Genomic DNA, 13,788 nt, shown 5'->3' with positions numbered 1-13,788 from the left:
AATTACTAATAAGTGGGTATGGAACCTACGGGTCCCAAGTTGGTGTACCAACCAGTGAACGAGGGCAATGATGATCGAGACAGCGAGCAAACGGAAGAGGAAGACATCGCTGGATTGCTACAACCACGGCACGCTGTGGATTACAATAAAATAGACGTACCAAACATTTCGTCTCCGGAGGTCGATGTACTGCGGGTCAAGTCCACGGATACGATTACGACAGAATCGGTTGATGAACGACAGGAGCCCTTGAAACCATCACCACTGACAGTCAAATCGACCTCATCTTCACCGGCACCGATCCCGTCGAAGAGGAGCGGCCAGGGTCAGAGCGAGAGTAAGACGAAAAAGGCGAAGGTGGTGAAGAAACCGTCTACAAAAGATCATGGAAGGGTGATATCAGCCTCTGGAACCCCGTCGCTTACTCCAACACCGACAGCCCCCGCCGAAAGAGTGAAAAAGTCTCGTGGGAGGCCGAAGATAGACCCCGAGGAGGAATACATTTCTCCAATAAGAGTCAGATTACAGCCTTACAAGGATGCCGATATAAATGCAGGTCCTCGACTGCCGTTGTTCTTGCCACCATCTAGCGCTTCATCTGTTTGGAATTCTCGGACAAAGGAAGACGTGGATTTGTACTTAACGGAGGACCATCCATTTAATCGACGAGGTTTCAGATATATACCATGCGAGACTGCTCCAGACCTGCCATTACTTATGTACCGTCAGATTGAAGTCCCTCCCTATGGCTCGCGCATCAACTATGCGGATATGAGTATGCAAGTCTTAGTCGATCAGACAAGTGCCACTGTTGTGTCTACAGATAAGGGCTATAGAATGGCGCGGGCGAATGTTTGTGTTCGTGAAGGCAAGTGGTTCTGGGAGTGCCGGATTCTTAGGGGAAATCTTTCTCCTTCCGACGGTAATGTTCGAGTAGGATGGACGCGAAGAGAAGGTCAGTCGTCGGCGACGCATGAATTCGATCAGGTCTAATGTTTTTAGCATCTCTAGAGACTCCAGTGGGATTCGATGCGTATGGGTATGGTATCAGGGACGTTACCGGCCAGAAAATGCACATTTCTCGCGGTGCGGATTTTATGAAAGACGGGTTCAACACAGGTGACGTCATTGGCCTGTATATCTGTCTCCCATCAATTTCATGCCAACTATCTGCGATTCCATCTAACTATCCCACAAAGGTATCTTCGAAACTGTTGAAACCTGTCACTAACAATGTCGTCTCAAATGTGGTCCGCGATCGTATTCCTATTCGCTACAAGGGCCAGCTATATTTCGAACAGTTTGAGTGCGTTCCTGTGAAAGAATTTCAGGACCTATTGAATCAGTCATCCAGCGATGATGTTGTGGCTAGAGAGCTCAAGCTCAGAGAGCAAGGTCTTCCAAATTCATCGATTAGGGTATACAAGAATGGCAAATACGTTGGAACTCCATTTGAGTCTCTGTTACCATTTCTTCCACCACACAGTGTGCCGCTGTCTACTTTGGGAGCTCGTGTTGTCGATGATGGGGCCCTTGGCTATTACCCGTCAATAAGTGTCTACCAGGGTGGTGCAGCTCAGTTTAATTTTGGGCCAGATTTCGACTACTTCCCAGCCGACTTAAGTCATGAAGCTAGCTCATCTATTGAGTTACACAAGAGAGTTAGACCAATGTGTGAACGATACGACGAGCAGATCGCTGAAGATGTTGTGTGGGATATAGTAGACGAAGTGGACATCGGTCTGAATCCTGACGACTTGGACAGCAACAGGGAGATGGTCGTGGATGGCTAGCCTAAATTTTATGTACGGTCATACAGAACTGTCCTTCTACGGAAGTTGTACTTGTAAATAGAGGGGAACTGAAGGAACGCCATTTTCAGAAGAGGCTTATCCATTATTCATTTAACTGAAACCTCCACGAAATAGCTGTTGTTCTTGGCATGAGTACTTCTTTGCCTCTTTCGGTTCAGTGCTTTCAACAACAGACGCCGTGCGCATCAATGTGATCTTCTCGTAGCTCTCCTCGGGGTAACAACAAAAGTCATCGCTAATAGCAAAACCATCGAAATCCTCTTAACTTTCGAGCGTTTTGAAAAAGTATTACCGGCTGTTATTACTTTGAATGAGCTACGTAGTGGAGTTCAGATGCATAAGGAGGTTCTTGAAAATTGGGGCAGCTGTCTGACGAAGTTCGCAGCTGACTGTCAACGTCAACTAATATAAACTGATTGTCTATTGTGTTATTGACTTTGTATTTGGTCTCCCTAAATGCCTATTTTGAATTTTTGCGTATGTGGCTTGTGATTGCGTGCAGTCGAGTTATATATAAGCTTTGTATCTTCGTACTAGACTGTCGGGGCCTACTGATGGGGTGGTCCCCTGCGAGTGTCTGCAGTTCTTGAAAACCATGATAATATGGATCTGATTAATTGGCAATTAAATACAGCGAAGATCATGAAACAAAACCGGTAACCTTGCTTACTAAACAAAAATACGACATTACTTTTTGACAAGCTACATCAAACAAGCAGATATCTAAACCTAAAAAGGATTCTTTATTCTTTTCTTCATTCGAGATCCTTCTTGAGTGTGCCCATGAATGCGCTCTTCTCGGCCGGAGTCTGGAAGCGGCCCTTGCCGAACTTGGAGGCAGTGTCGATCCACTTGAGAGACACATTCTCGAGGGCCCAGCGGGAAGTATGAGTTCGGAGAGACTTTCGGAGAGTAATGACACGCTTCTTGACACCAGGTATGGAGCCCTTGATGATAAGGAAGTCATTCTTGACCTCACCATAGCGGACGAAGCCACCCATAGGAGTGATAGTCTTCTCAGTGCGGTCAAATTCGGTAGAGGCGTTGGCCTTGTCTTCACCTTTGCCAATGCGGTAGATCTTGTGGTTAACAGAGGTACGATGGTGGTAACCGTCCTGACCGGCACGAGCAACAGTCCATTGGACGTGAGCAGGATGCCAAGCACCGATACAAGCAACCTTTCGGAGACCACGGTGAGTCTTACGGGGAAGCTTCTTCGTGCCCCATCGAGCTGTAACACCCTCATAACCGTGACCCTTGGTAACAGCGATGGCATCAACAATCTCATCCTGCTCGAAGACAGACGAAACTTCGATCTCCCTCTCGAAATGCTCCTTAGCCCAGTCAACCTTGTCAGCGATGGAGCCTCCGTTGACCTGGATCTCGAGGAGATGAGCCTTCTTCTGCGAGAGAGGAGTCTTTCGGATTTGAGTGTGGGCGAGAACACGGATAACCGTAGCATACTTCTTGAGACGCTCCAGCTCACGCGCGATACTGGCACCATCATCGGCATACTTCTTGGTGTATTTGGTAAAAGCTTTCTTCTTGCTGTGGTACCAGTTCTTGTAGAATCGTCTCTTGACCTCCTCAGACAAGTGCTCGGCCCAGACGGTGGTCAGCGACCGCAGACCACGTGGCGACTCAACGTATCCAACAACACCAACAACGACTAACAGATTGTTAGCACTTTCCCGATACTTGAAGATAATTGCAGTATCGCCGACTGCAAATAATGAATTTTCAACATACCCATTGGTGGGGTATCCACAACGGTAACAGCCTCGACAATCTCACGCTTGTGCATTTTGGATCCTGGACGGTCGAGGTCACGAACGACAGTGGTCATACCGGCCTGAACAATAACTATTAGTACACGATGCCTCAGCCATAATATGCAACGGTAAGTCCCCAAGTGCCGTATGAATTTCACAGCAAGATTATTATGAAATAATCCCAACTCTTGTGTTTTCCACGTCTATCCCTCCGGTTGCGTAGAACACTTTGAAACTGACCTTGTAGCCAAGGAAGGCAGTGAGGTGAACTGGCTTAGACTTGTCGTCCTTTGGGAATGACTTGACCTTTCCACGATGACGAGCAGCACGCTTTCGGGGCAAGAATCCCAAGGATCCGTGTCTGGGTTCTTCGTACTTTCTGTGCGACATTGCTGAAGGTCCTGTTGCTAGGAAGTCGAAGGGAAGTGTCGTCGCTGATAGTTGTGAAAGTACCAAGTCGAGCTGACGAGTTCTCTGGCCTACTGTCCACGATGAGCTTGTGTGTCGCTTGACGCCTAGCACCTCGAACAATAGTGCACCCTCTTAGCAAGACGGAATGTGTGACTGCTTTGTTAGACTTTTTGCAGCCCTAGGAAAATGGGCCCCCATTACCTAGGGCACGTTCTGAGCCGCACTAGCCCTGATTAAGGTCCATAAGGGGTAGGGTAGCAGGCGATCGACCTTGATGGCGCCTTGTGAATTTCTGGTAAGGAGTAAACAAATAATTTCTGGCATTCATCTGTCCGTCGACGTCTGAAATGCAACGTTAGCCATCACGTCGTGCCATTTTTTATTAACTGTTACACCGAGTAATGCAAGTATGTCGTTATTGATTGACGAGATGGCAAAGCAGGTGGCCCAGATAACTTGCTGTCATTTCGACGACGCGCGCGACGATGTTAGATTTACGCGAAACGTTGAACGGTCTGTTGATAGGTTTTTTAACGGGACTGTGAGTGATCCCGAGTCTGTGGTAATTATGTTAATGTTAATCACACTTCAGTTTTTGAGTGGCATATCGCGGAATACTTCAGGGACTAATAAAAACATATTGCCGACCGACCGGGACGTGATAATGATCGACGATTCGCCGGTACGCGTGCTAGAACCGTCCATGAGGCCGCGAAACTCGGGTTATAAAAGCAATCCGTATGTTTCTAGAACCCTCATGCAGGTGTATTACTAACTTGCCAAAGTCTGGAGTCGGCTGAGCAAGTCTCCGTTGACATCGATACGGATGACCTCAATGACGTTGACATTAACGTTAGTTATGGACCATTGCTAATAAGAAATCAACCATCATTGGCCAACGTTTCGCAGACATTTGGCACTCAGGGCGACACACAACCAATATCGTCACCACCAATAGCTCATCCTCGCAGACCTGATAATAGACGTGATGACACTCCAATTGCAGGCGCTCTACAGCAACAACCTCGCTCACAAGATTACGGGCTGATGGATGAGCACTATGCTGATGATGATATTATAACGATATCTGATACAAGTACATCATTGGCCGACTGTGTGGCATCGTATTCAGCTCGCACTATCCGTCCGCCCGCTACTCCGGTCGATAAATGTTTAACAAAGAAACGAAGTCTCGACGCTATCTCCGATGGCGACGACGACCCCACCGATGGTGACACAGACGGCGATTTAGATATATCTGATGTACAAAGTTTCTTTGACAAGTTCGACACTGCTACATCTCGAGAGAGTTCGACCGGTCTTCCTGTGCCTGCCAAACCATTATTTTTTTCAAGTTATACATCAGGTACAAAATCTACGTCGGTTATGCTTGCGTCCATAGCAGCATCGAAGCAAGCCCACAAAGCTGCTTCCGAAATCTTGCCGAAATCATATTCAAATATTGAAGTGGAGGATCTTATAGACACATCGTCATCTTCACCTGTTGGAAATGCGAATTCAGTGTTGCTAAAACGGAAACATAACAATATAGACAACATCCCCACTACACGTCACTATTCTGCCACCACAGGTTCGATATTGGAAAGACTAGACTCATTTAATATCGACAAATTTACAACGGAGTATAAGAAAAATCACGCAGGCAAGGGAAGCCAGAATCCTGTGGCTGATCGTTTCACTAGTGAAGAGGATGGTACTGTTAGAAGTAAGACCAAAAGAATGAATCAGCAAGAGAATACTGGAAACGGATGGAAGCAGTCTTCCGAAGGAGTGCTGGTATGTTTAAGCTTTTTATCCATAACTGTGTGGCACATTAACATATATTTCAGATCGCAAAGAAGGTGGCTGCTCGTGAGAAGGAAGCAGAACGCGAACAAAAGCGTAAGGAGAAGGAGCAAATATATCTCGAAAAGCAGCGCCAAAATGAGCTCGCTGCCGTGAATAAATTGAAGCTATCCAAGAAAGATACGTGCGCAGAAATGATCGTCGACATAGACGCCGATTTTGCGAACAGCGCCGGTGGACAGAAATTACAATCTATCCTCACGCCTTTAGGAATTGAAGTTTCAACATCCTGGACTAGTCCCACTAGAAACATGATTAAATGGAGGCGGAAGGTTAAGGCGGAATATAACGATGCGCTAGGTCATTTTGTACCTATTCCCCAGGAGGTCCGAAAAGAGTTTTTTATATTGACTGTGCTTACTGGTGTTGAATTCGTGGACATGGTTATCGAAAATCGATTAATCGAGCATGCCACTTCCATTCGCCGAATATACCCCAATCTGAAGTTGATCTATATGATAGAAGGTTTGAACAGCTTCTTCAAAAAAATGACCGCACAGACTCAAAGAGAGTTTAACAACATGGTGCAAGATGCGCTGGGGAACTCAACGAGCAAGACCAAGAAACAACGTAGCGAGGCAGGAGACCGAGACCTGTTTGTGAAAGTACAAAGAGCATACAATCGCAGGCTACTTCCAGACTTAGTTGAGGACGCATTGATCATGCTGCAAGTGGAGTATGATTGCTTGGTGTTCCATTCCACTACTGCGCTTGACAGCGCCGAGTGGATCGCCATCTTGACTCAGGATATCGGTACGATTCCATACAAGAAGGCGCGCTTGAATATCCACGAGTCAATATGCATGGAGTCAGGACAGATCAAGGCCGGAACCACTAACAAGGACACCTTTAGCCATACGCTACATCAGGTTAAATATGTTACTCCGAGTTTGTCGAAAGGTATTTCGGACAAGTATGGCACAATCAACGAGATGATGAAGGCACTGGATATTCGTGGATCCAATGCGTTTGTAGCGATTGGGGGCGAAGCATCAAATAGGAAGATTGGACAGAAGTTGGCGAAGAACCTGAGTTTCGTCTTTTCTTCGACCGATCCGAATGCTTTTGTACCGTAGTTGAGCTTTTATTGCGATTATTGTGGGAAATTAGGGATCTTGATTGAAACAAGAAAAAGTCACCTATCTGCCATATATTACGGAGTTGGTGCTAGATTAATTCGATTTCGGGCTGAGAATCTTCTTCTTCTAACAATCTGAGAATTGCGAGTTAGGTAGTACAATCAAGCCGGGTATATTTGGTTAGGATTAAAGCGTTAACTTATACTATTGCAAGCTATATACAAATTCAGGAGTCGCTGTGAAGTAACAGCCGTGCGGGAATCGTCTAGCGCACCTCACCGCGCGACTAGCTCCTGACGTTCAACATTCCATCACCACATGTAATGCAGCTAACTAAAATCCTGATTAAGATTCGTTTCAGTATAGTTAACCGCTAACATAAAAAGAACGTCAGATGTAGTCCCAAGGTAGGGTTTGCAGTAAGTATTCGTTTAGGGTTGGCTATGGTTACACTAGGGGCAGTGCACAATTAATGAGTGCGTACAATTTGACGAAATTGGACTGCTATCCGTAAGTTAGAATGCTCTGAGTCAATTCAGTAATACGTGATTTTAATTTTTGAGGAATTGTGATTAATCGTATCTATGTGTGGTAGACGTGACTGCGAAGGGTGCAATTAAACCATCGCAAATTTGAGCTGAACCGACCGAATACGAGATGTTCAAGGCCCCTTCCCTTCTCAGAGTCATAGTTATGTGTCGCCGATAAAAACCGAGACTCGTTTTATAAAAGCTAGTTCACCCTCGTATATTAGCACCTTTCCTGCCTATTCCTGCTAACTATTACTTCTACAATATATAATTTATCATGGCTCCGAGGCCAAGTTATGGTATAATGTAATTTCAAAGTACACGGTTTCTAAGCGCAAACTGACATTTTCTTAACGGTTGCAGAACGAATTTTGTTTGAACCAGAGAACCCGTTTGTGAGCATTGTCTCCGGACAACAGATTGCTGCTATACCAGAGTATACGCTAGAATCCGGCATTACAATACGGAATTTTCCAGTAGCGTATAAGACATGGGGTACACTGAATGATGAGAAGAACAACGTCATGGTAATTTGTCATGCGCTCACCGGCTCTTCTGATGTTGCTGATTGGTATGAGTTTATCATTTCGGACACGCACGACACTGGCTAAGTTTGTTTCTGACGACAAATTATAGGTGGGGACCTCTTATAGGGCCAGGCAAGGCGTTTGATACGTCGAGATTTTTCGTTGTGTGTGTGAACTCGCTCGGATCACCATATGGTTCAGCATCGCCTTGCACGGTCAACGCTGATACTGGAACTATATATGGTCCGGAATTTCCGCTTGTCACAATTCGCGACGATGTTAGGTACGGATTGGCATACTGTTGATTACGGTGGCAACGTTGGTTGCTAATGTCACTTAAGGATCCACCGTTTGATCCTCGACGATTTAGGAGTTAAGCAGGTTGCTGTTGTTATCGGCGGGTCTATGGGCGGAATGCTAGTTTTGGAATACGCTTTTTTTGGAACAGAGTACGTCCGGGCAATAGTGCCATTGGCGACTTCTGCGCGGCATAGTGCGTGGTGCATTTCGTGGGGTGAGGCTCAGCGACAGTGCATATATTCTGATCCCAAATATGGTAAGTAATTTGTTGCCGTGATACAATTTGGAAATTAAAAAGTATCTCTGCTAACATTGGTTACAGAGGACGGCTATTATACGTTCCATGATGTGAGTCTTTAAGCTGATCTGGTATGGCAGCATTGTCACTAACATTTGTAGCCACCAAGTAGCGGTCTCACCGCGGCGCGCATGTCAGCGCTACTAACATACAGATCTCGTAACAGTTTTGAAAGCAAATTTGGCCGAAAAGTACCAGATCCCACGAGTCACCGGACCGTAAGCGCACCACAACGTCAGCCCGAGAATATATTAGAAGAAAACTGGGCTGTACACAACGAAGGATTCAAGCTCGGCAAGAAATTAGCATCATCGAACGTGTTGACGCCGGAGACAGAGATGCCGCCGACGCTAAGTCATACCTCGTCATCGACATCTTTGAACGGAACTAAGCGGCCGCAGACTTTCTTTACTGCGCAGAATTACCTGCGGTATCAGGGCGAGAAGTTTGTGAAGCGGTTTGATGCAAATTGTTATATTGCTATTACGAGGAAACTTGATACTCACGATATTTCAAGAGATCGTGAAGGCGACGTGCGTCATGCGCTGTCGACTCTCATGCAGCCGGCGCTCGTGATTGGTATTGAATCGGATGGATTGTTTACATTTGCGGAGCAAGAGGAAATCGCAACTTACATGCCTAACGCCAGACTAGCGAAGATCGATTCGCCTGAGGGACATGATGCGTTCTTGCTAGAATTTGCCGAGGTTAATAGACTGGTGGTGGATTTTTTGAAGGAGGTACTGCCTGATATTATGGAGAAGGCTGGTGCGCCGGTGTTGAACTACGAGGAGGAAGTCGAGACAGTTCGGCACAGTAGTACTGTTGGTGAGGTAGAAGATATTGTAAACTGGTAGAAAATAGATGACAATTGCGGGTATGTACTATTTTTGTAGCAGTTTTGGCACAGGTAAGGAGGAGGAGTTGTGATTCGGATATTGTCATATGACGTTGGATATCTTGTAAATGCACCGGGCATAGTGTACCAAAAGTTATATCATGCATTCTGATATTATATAATGTACAACCTATAATTTGATCCAACGATTTATTTTACAGATAGTTTACACTGAGGTTGCTTATGCTTTTCCTTTTTTACGTTGCACCTCTTCCCATTCCTTGTCTAGCTGCCAACCAGCCTTATAATTCTCTCTAATGTGCAAGAACTTGCACGAATCGCCATATCCACAAAATCCAGTCTGTTTATAATCCTTGCAGACATCAGGCTGATAATCTGTCACAGTCGAACTCCTAATATTCGACGGCGCCTTCATGGGCCCGACTTTTTTTGCCAAAGACTCTCGTGGCGTAATGAATTTTTTGTAATTTGCATTGCCGGCATACACACTACCATCTTGCCGTTTCTCCTCGTCCTTATTCTCAGTGCCGTCCGACTTCTTTTTCTTCCCCAGCAAAAATTCCTCGTCGAACATAGCAGACGTCTTGGTCACATCTGTTGAATTAGATACAGATGCTGAACCTGTAGATCTATGTTCCACGGCACCAAGTATACCCGACCCCGATTTTCCAGTAGCTTTGGGTTTTGACGACCCGCTAGACGTACTTGCGATCGTATCCGAAATGCCTCCTACTCGTTTTCGTTTCTTGGACAACGCCGCGGCTGTTATCGTCGATTTATCACCATCAGAATCGTCGGACCGGTCAGAAGATGAGCGCGATGACGCTTGTGGACTCGGATCGGGGGAGTCTCGATGGATGATACGTCTGCGCGCGTTGGCGAATTTAACGGAAGATGGTTTCTTGAAGGACGGGACTGTGGTACTTGACATTTTCTTTCCTTTCCAGATAATTTTTCCTTGGCTAATGCGAATGGCGTGGATATCTGTGTCGACGAGGCCTTATATTGACGTAGCATGCCGCCTCGCGATGTGGCTTACAAATGTGGCGGCGACCCTAAGCTAGCACTAATAGCGAACTGACGTTACATTTATGTCAATTGTCAAGTCGAGCGAAGTGCAAAGTTTAATTGATACCCCAACTTTGTGATCTTATCCGTGGCTTGCGCTCACCTACGCCGCAGACGTGCTCTCTAAGCGACTGTTGTAGAATTCTAGGATATAGTTCTAGCTGCTGCAAAAATGAAGTCGACAAATGGGAAACGCTAGAACACGCATGGCATATGAATAGGAAGCGACATGAAGTCCTGTCACTGGAAATTTTCGTTCACGACAGCGGCGTTGAAAGTCGTGGTCAACGAACGTAACTCGGTTGCTGCCGCCGTATCTGCCGTATACATAACTAAAGACGACGATATTGAACCTGGACTTGTGTTTACAATGTATAGATTGTGGCAATAATGTAATTTTGTGGATCTGGGGCTAATGGGCATAGTTCGTCCGTACTTGCCAGTAACACTGTGGTCAGCAATTCAGCTTGCTCGTTCTATGTAGCGACGAGGCAGAGTATAGGAGCGGGTAAGTTCTACTCTCCCAACCATTACGCGTTATGTACTGAAGAGGATAGAGAAGATAACATGGACGCCCGTGGATATCGCGACCACGCTAATTCTCCCCACACTGCGCTCGTTCATTGACGAATTCACTACATCGTCAGGATCTATGCAGTTCTACCCGCAGTCGATGGACCTCGCTTCCCCTGCGATAATTGCAATCTTTATACCACGCAGAAGACTTGCTGCGGATCGGCAATTTCTTTTTATGAAGCCGAATGTGGGGTCGGCACTTACGATCGAAGGGGCCCCATTCGTGGTGGATAGTCCAGCCATGTTCCTCGGCTTCAAGGCAACCGGCACCGTAAGCTATGTGCAGAAACCGGAAGGTTCTGTCACGATGGAGAATAGCGGCGTGATATTGTCTGATGTGAGGTATTTGGAAGGCATGGAAGGCAGCGCGGTATTGGGCCCCAGCGGAAGAAGCATCGGGATACTTGCCGGCTCGTTAAGGAAATCAAACGGCGAGGGTGAGTTGACTGTTATATGTCCTTGGACTATGATTGTTTCCGATATCGCGAGACAATTCGTACCGGAACATCGGACTACTGGTACGGCAATTGGAGGGCCCACGTTTAGAATTAAGGATGCGTCCGCGTTGACTACTATTCTGTCTGAAGCACTCAATGTTGCTAGACCAAAGGATGATATGTGTGTGAAAAGTATCGTGTGCATCTACGTGCATGACAGAGCTCGACGACGGAGATCGTGGGGCAGCGGGATTCTGATTTCAAAGAATATGGTTGTTACGAATCGCCATGTGTTGAAGTCTGATGCAGGTTCAGCCATTATTGTGTTTCCGGAATCTAACGTGAGATTAAAGTTGATAATTACTGCGCAATAGTACTAATGAATGGATAGGCCTCTAGACAGGTCAGGCAGGTACTCAATCCAATTCCAAATATGGATATTGTCTATTTGTTGTTCGACACACCTTATGGCGATGGGCTACCAGTTACCATCGCCTCAGGCGACGAACTAGTTGCGCAGATGAACCAGATTACAAGTGTCGGATTTGGATTATATCCGCCACAGTCACTAAACGAAAAACTAACCATGCCACTTGTGTCGAACGGAACCATTTCGCAGGTGGTCAAGTTACCGCTTTTACCGCACAGTAAGGGTCCTGAGGTCGCCCTGTTCTCGGTGTCAGCCGCCTGCTGGAATGGGTCATCTGGAGGTGGTATATTTACTCGGAGATCAGACCGACGGCTACTGGGCATGATTACGAGTAACGGCAGAGTGGATGCGACAGGCACTATTTATCCGCAGCTGGCATTCATTATTCCGTCGAACGTGATAATGTTGGGTTGGGAGGCGATTAAGTACGGCGGCGAAGTGTATTTGAGTGACGCAGTGATCCGGTTATGGAGGATGCAGAAGACCCACGAAGATGTACATGAAAATATAGAAAGTAGCGCCGAACCGAAGGTCAAGCTGTAAGTAGAATGTAATTGAGATGTCTTCAGTATCACATAACTCTCATTTTGTGTTCTCAGATGCAACGGCTCTCCATGAGATGCTGCATTTCAAATTTGGCTTTTGTGAATTCATCCTTAGACATATTTTATTATTGCGTGCAAGCAGTTTATGTCTCGTCCGATCTCTGTTCTGATGTTGTCATTGCATTGTGCGCCGGTCTCATTCGAGATCAGCGTACACATACTCTAACTATTCATAGTGAATGTCTTCGTCAAGGAGGCTATTAATGTTAGGACATAGTACATTCGGTAAAAGCAATTAAGAACTTACCATAAAGATGCACTAACGATTGATCGATTGAATGCCCCAATTGCCGCCCTATCATTGTGCATAACGGAATTCACACACACACACACACACACACTGATCACATCCTTGACAAGTCGTGGCCCTGGCGTCAACCAATTACCTCACTCTGGGTTGTGATCGGATACTAAACCCTACAGAGTTTGAAACCCTATCCTCCCTCTGAGATTTACTATAAATTAGTTTTGCCGCCCCCGAGGTTTCAAATTTTTTCTTTCTTTCTTTAAGACAGAAAGTCAGCATCAATTCTTATATGGCTCTTGCCTTTTACCAGAGCCATCAGGGTACTGCTTTCAAATGTCTTTATGCTTGTTTTTGGAACCTTCAGAAAATCTTCATGAGGTTTTCCCCTGTTTCTGGTATTGGTGGGGCATGTGTTGGATTGCCGATTGTGGTTGTAGCAAAATTAGTCATCTCGTTAATAAATTTTTTTTTGGTTAAATTCATTTTAGTCCTTTCCATTTTGAGTAGTCATTTGCAGTACCTTGTGTATGCGGTGACATATTTATACAACGTTCTGTTTAGTATGCTGCTACTATATATGGCAGTTATGGCAGCAAGCTTGTTACAGTTGATGTGAACTGTTGCAGTAGTTTTAGTGGAGTGTGTCAGCTGATCGTAGGATTTTATGTAAACAGCTGTGGGTGAACGGACAAGCACTGCCTTCGTCATATGTCCTCGGGCGGTCAATGCACTTAGCCAGTGTTCACGATGTTGTTGGTCAGAAGGCGTAGCTCTTTGCCACTCTCCTAAAGCACGCGATCTTGACGCTGTCGCTCACACGACGTGAGTAGCGAACATGAGACCGTTCGTTGTCTTGTTAGATATGCGCGGCGGCCTCAATCCAGGTCGGTCACGCTATCACAATCCCGTCATCAGATTGCGTAACAGTACGAAACGTCGCGAAAGGCTAGCTAGGCTTTCATGGCTTTG

General features: G+C 46.0%; 6 protein-coding genes across 6 annotated transcripts; 4 read left to right on the top strand and 2 right to left on the bottom strand.

Annotated features, from left to right (window-relative positions):
• Positions 1 to 18: 18 nt before the first annotated feature.
• On the top strand, positions 19 to 1,793 carry V1508DRAFT_430372 (uncharacterized protein; the record flags this gene model as incomplete). Its single annotated transcript, XM_066941908.1, has 2 exons — positions 19 to 955; positions 1,003 to 1,793. 2 exons carry the CDS (start codon positions 19 to 21, stop codon positions 1,791 to 1,793), a joined length of 1,728 nt encoding a protein of 575 aa, XP_066798228.1.
• Positions 1,794 to 2,397: 604 nt separating this feature from the next.
• V1508DRAFT_410433 (60S ribosomal protein uL3) lies at positions 2,398 to 4,064 on the bottom strand. The gene is made up of 3 exons (XM_066939319.1): positions 3,827 to 4,064; positions 3,564 to 3,666; positions 2,398 to 3,483 (listed from the first exon to the last, which is right to left on the bottom strand). The coding sequence occupies exons 1-3, from the start codon at positions 3,974 to 3,976 to the stop codon at positions 2,570 to 2,572; spliced, it is 1,167 nt and encodes a 388-aa protein (XP_066798227.1). The 5' UTR covers positions 3,977 to 4,064; the 3' UTR covers positions 2,398 to 2,569.
• Positions 4,065 to 4,406: 342 nt separating this feature from the next.
• Positions 4,407 to 6,939, top strand: V1508DRAFT_402232 (uncharacterized protein; the record flags this gene model as incomplete). The annotated part of the gene is made up of 4 exons (XM_066938470.1): positions 4,407 to 4,538; positions 4,590 to 4,735; positions 4,783 to 5,794; positions 5,848 to 6,939. The coding sequence occupies 4 exons, from the start codon at positions 4,407 to 4,409 to the stop codon at positions 6,937 to 6,939; spliced, it is 2,382 nt and encodes a 793-aa protein (XP_066798226.1).
• An 810-nt stretch (positions 6,940 to 7,749) lies between these two features.
• On the top strand, positions 7,750 to 9,565 carry V1508DRAFT_450255 (Alpha/Beta hydrolase protein; the record flags this gene model as incomplete). Its single annotated transcript, XM_066942485.1, has 6 exons — positions 7,750 to 7,771; positions 7,836 to 8,043; positions 8,109 to 8,282; positions 8,341 to 8,555; positions 8,622 to 8,647; positions 8,699 to 9,565. 6 exons carry the CDS (start codon positions 7,750 to 7,752, stop codon positions 9,452 to 9,454), a joined length of 1,401 nt encoding a protein of 466 aa, XP_066798225.1. The 3' UTR covers positions 9,455 to 9,565.
• A 16-nt stretch (positions 9,566 to 9,581) lies between these two features.
• V1508DRAFT_410425 (uncharacterized protein) lies at positions 9,582 to 10,504 on the bottom strand. The gene has a single exon (XM_066939318.1). The coding sequence runs from the start codon at positions 10,385 to 10,387 to the stop codon at positions 9,677 to 9,679; it is 711 nt and encodes a 236-aa protein (XP_066798224.1). The 5' UTR covers positions 10,388 to 10,504; the 3' UTR covers positions 9,582 to 9,676.
• A 123-nt stretch (positions 10,505 to 10,627) lies between these two features.
• On the top strand, positions 10,628 to 12,648 carry V1508DRAFT_365086 (trypsin-like cysteine/serine peptidase domain-containing protein). Its single transcript, XM_066937320.1, has 4 exons — positions 10,628 to 10,896; positions 10,950 to 11,032; positions 11,082 to 11,878; positions 11,929 to 12,648. The coding sequence occupies exons 1-4, from the start codon at positions 10,754 to 10,756 to the stop codon at positions 12,508 to 12,510; spliced, it is 1,605 nt and encodes a 534-aa protein (XP_066798223.1). The 5' UTR covers positions 10,628 to 10,753; the 3' UTR covers positions 12,511 to 12,648.
• Positions 12,649 to 13,788: the final 1,140 nt, after the last annotated feature.

This window comes from Lipomyces doorenjongii (genome assembly GCF_038497915.1).
Source record: "Lipomyces doorenjongii strain NRRL Y-27504 unplaced genomic scaffold V1508scaffold_5, whole genome shotgun sequence".
Lineage (NCBI taxonomy): Eukaryota > Fungi > Ascomycota > Lipomycetes > Lipomycetales > Lipomycetaceae > Lipomyces > Lipomyces doorenjongii.
This window is presented reverse-complemented; position numbering and strand designations above follow the sequence as displayed.

Excerpts from the sequence above, each read along its gene's own strand:
- V1508DRAFT_410433 (XM_066939319.1), bottom strand. The coding sequence starts at position 3,976 with ATGTCGCACAGAAAGTACGAAGAACCCAGACACGGATCCTTGGGATTC. Across the intron at positions 3,667-3,826 it reads CTGCCTTCCTTGGCTACAAG|GCCGGTATGACCACTGTCGT; the intron begins GTCAGTTTCAAA and ends GTTATTGTTCAG. Across the intron at positions 3,484-3,563 it reads TGTGGATACCCCACCAATGG|TCGTTGTTGGTGTTGTTGGA; the intron begins GTATGTTGAAAA and ends ACAATCTGTTAG.
- V1508DRAFT_410425 (XM_066939318.1), bottom strand. The coding sequence starts at position 10,387 with ATGTCAAGTACCACAGTCCCGTCCTTCAAGAAACCATCTTCCGTTAAA.
- V1508DRAFT_365086 (XM_066937320.1), top strand. The coding sequence starts at position 10,754 with ATGAAGTCCTGTCACTGGAAATTTTCGTTCACGACAGCGGCGTTGAAA. Across the intron at positions 10,897-10,949 it reads CCTGGACTTGTGTTTACAAT|TTCGTCCGTACTTGCCAGTA; the intron begins GTATAGATTGTG and ends TAATGGGCATAG. Across the intron at positions 11,879-11,928 it reads TTGTGTTTCCGGAATCTAAC|GCCTCTAGACAGGTCAGGCA; the intron begins GTGAGATTAAAG and ends ATGAATGGATAG.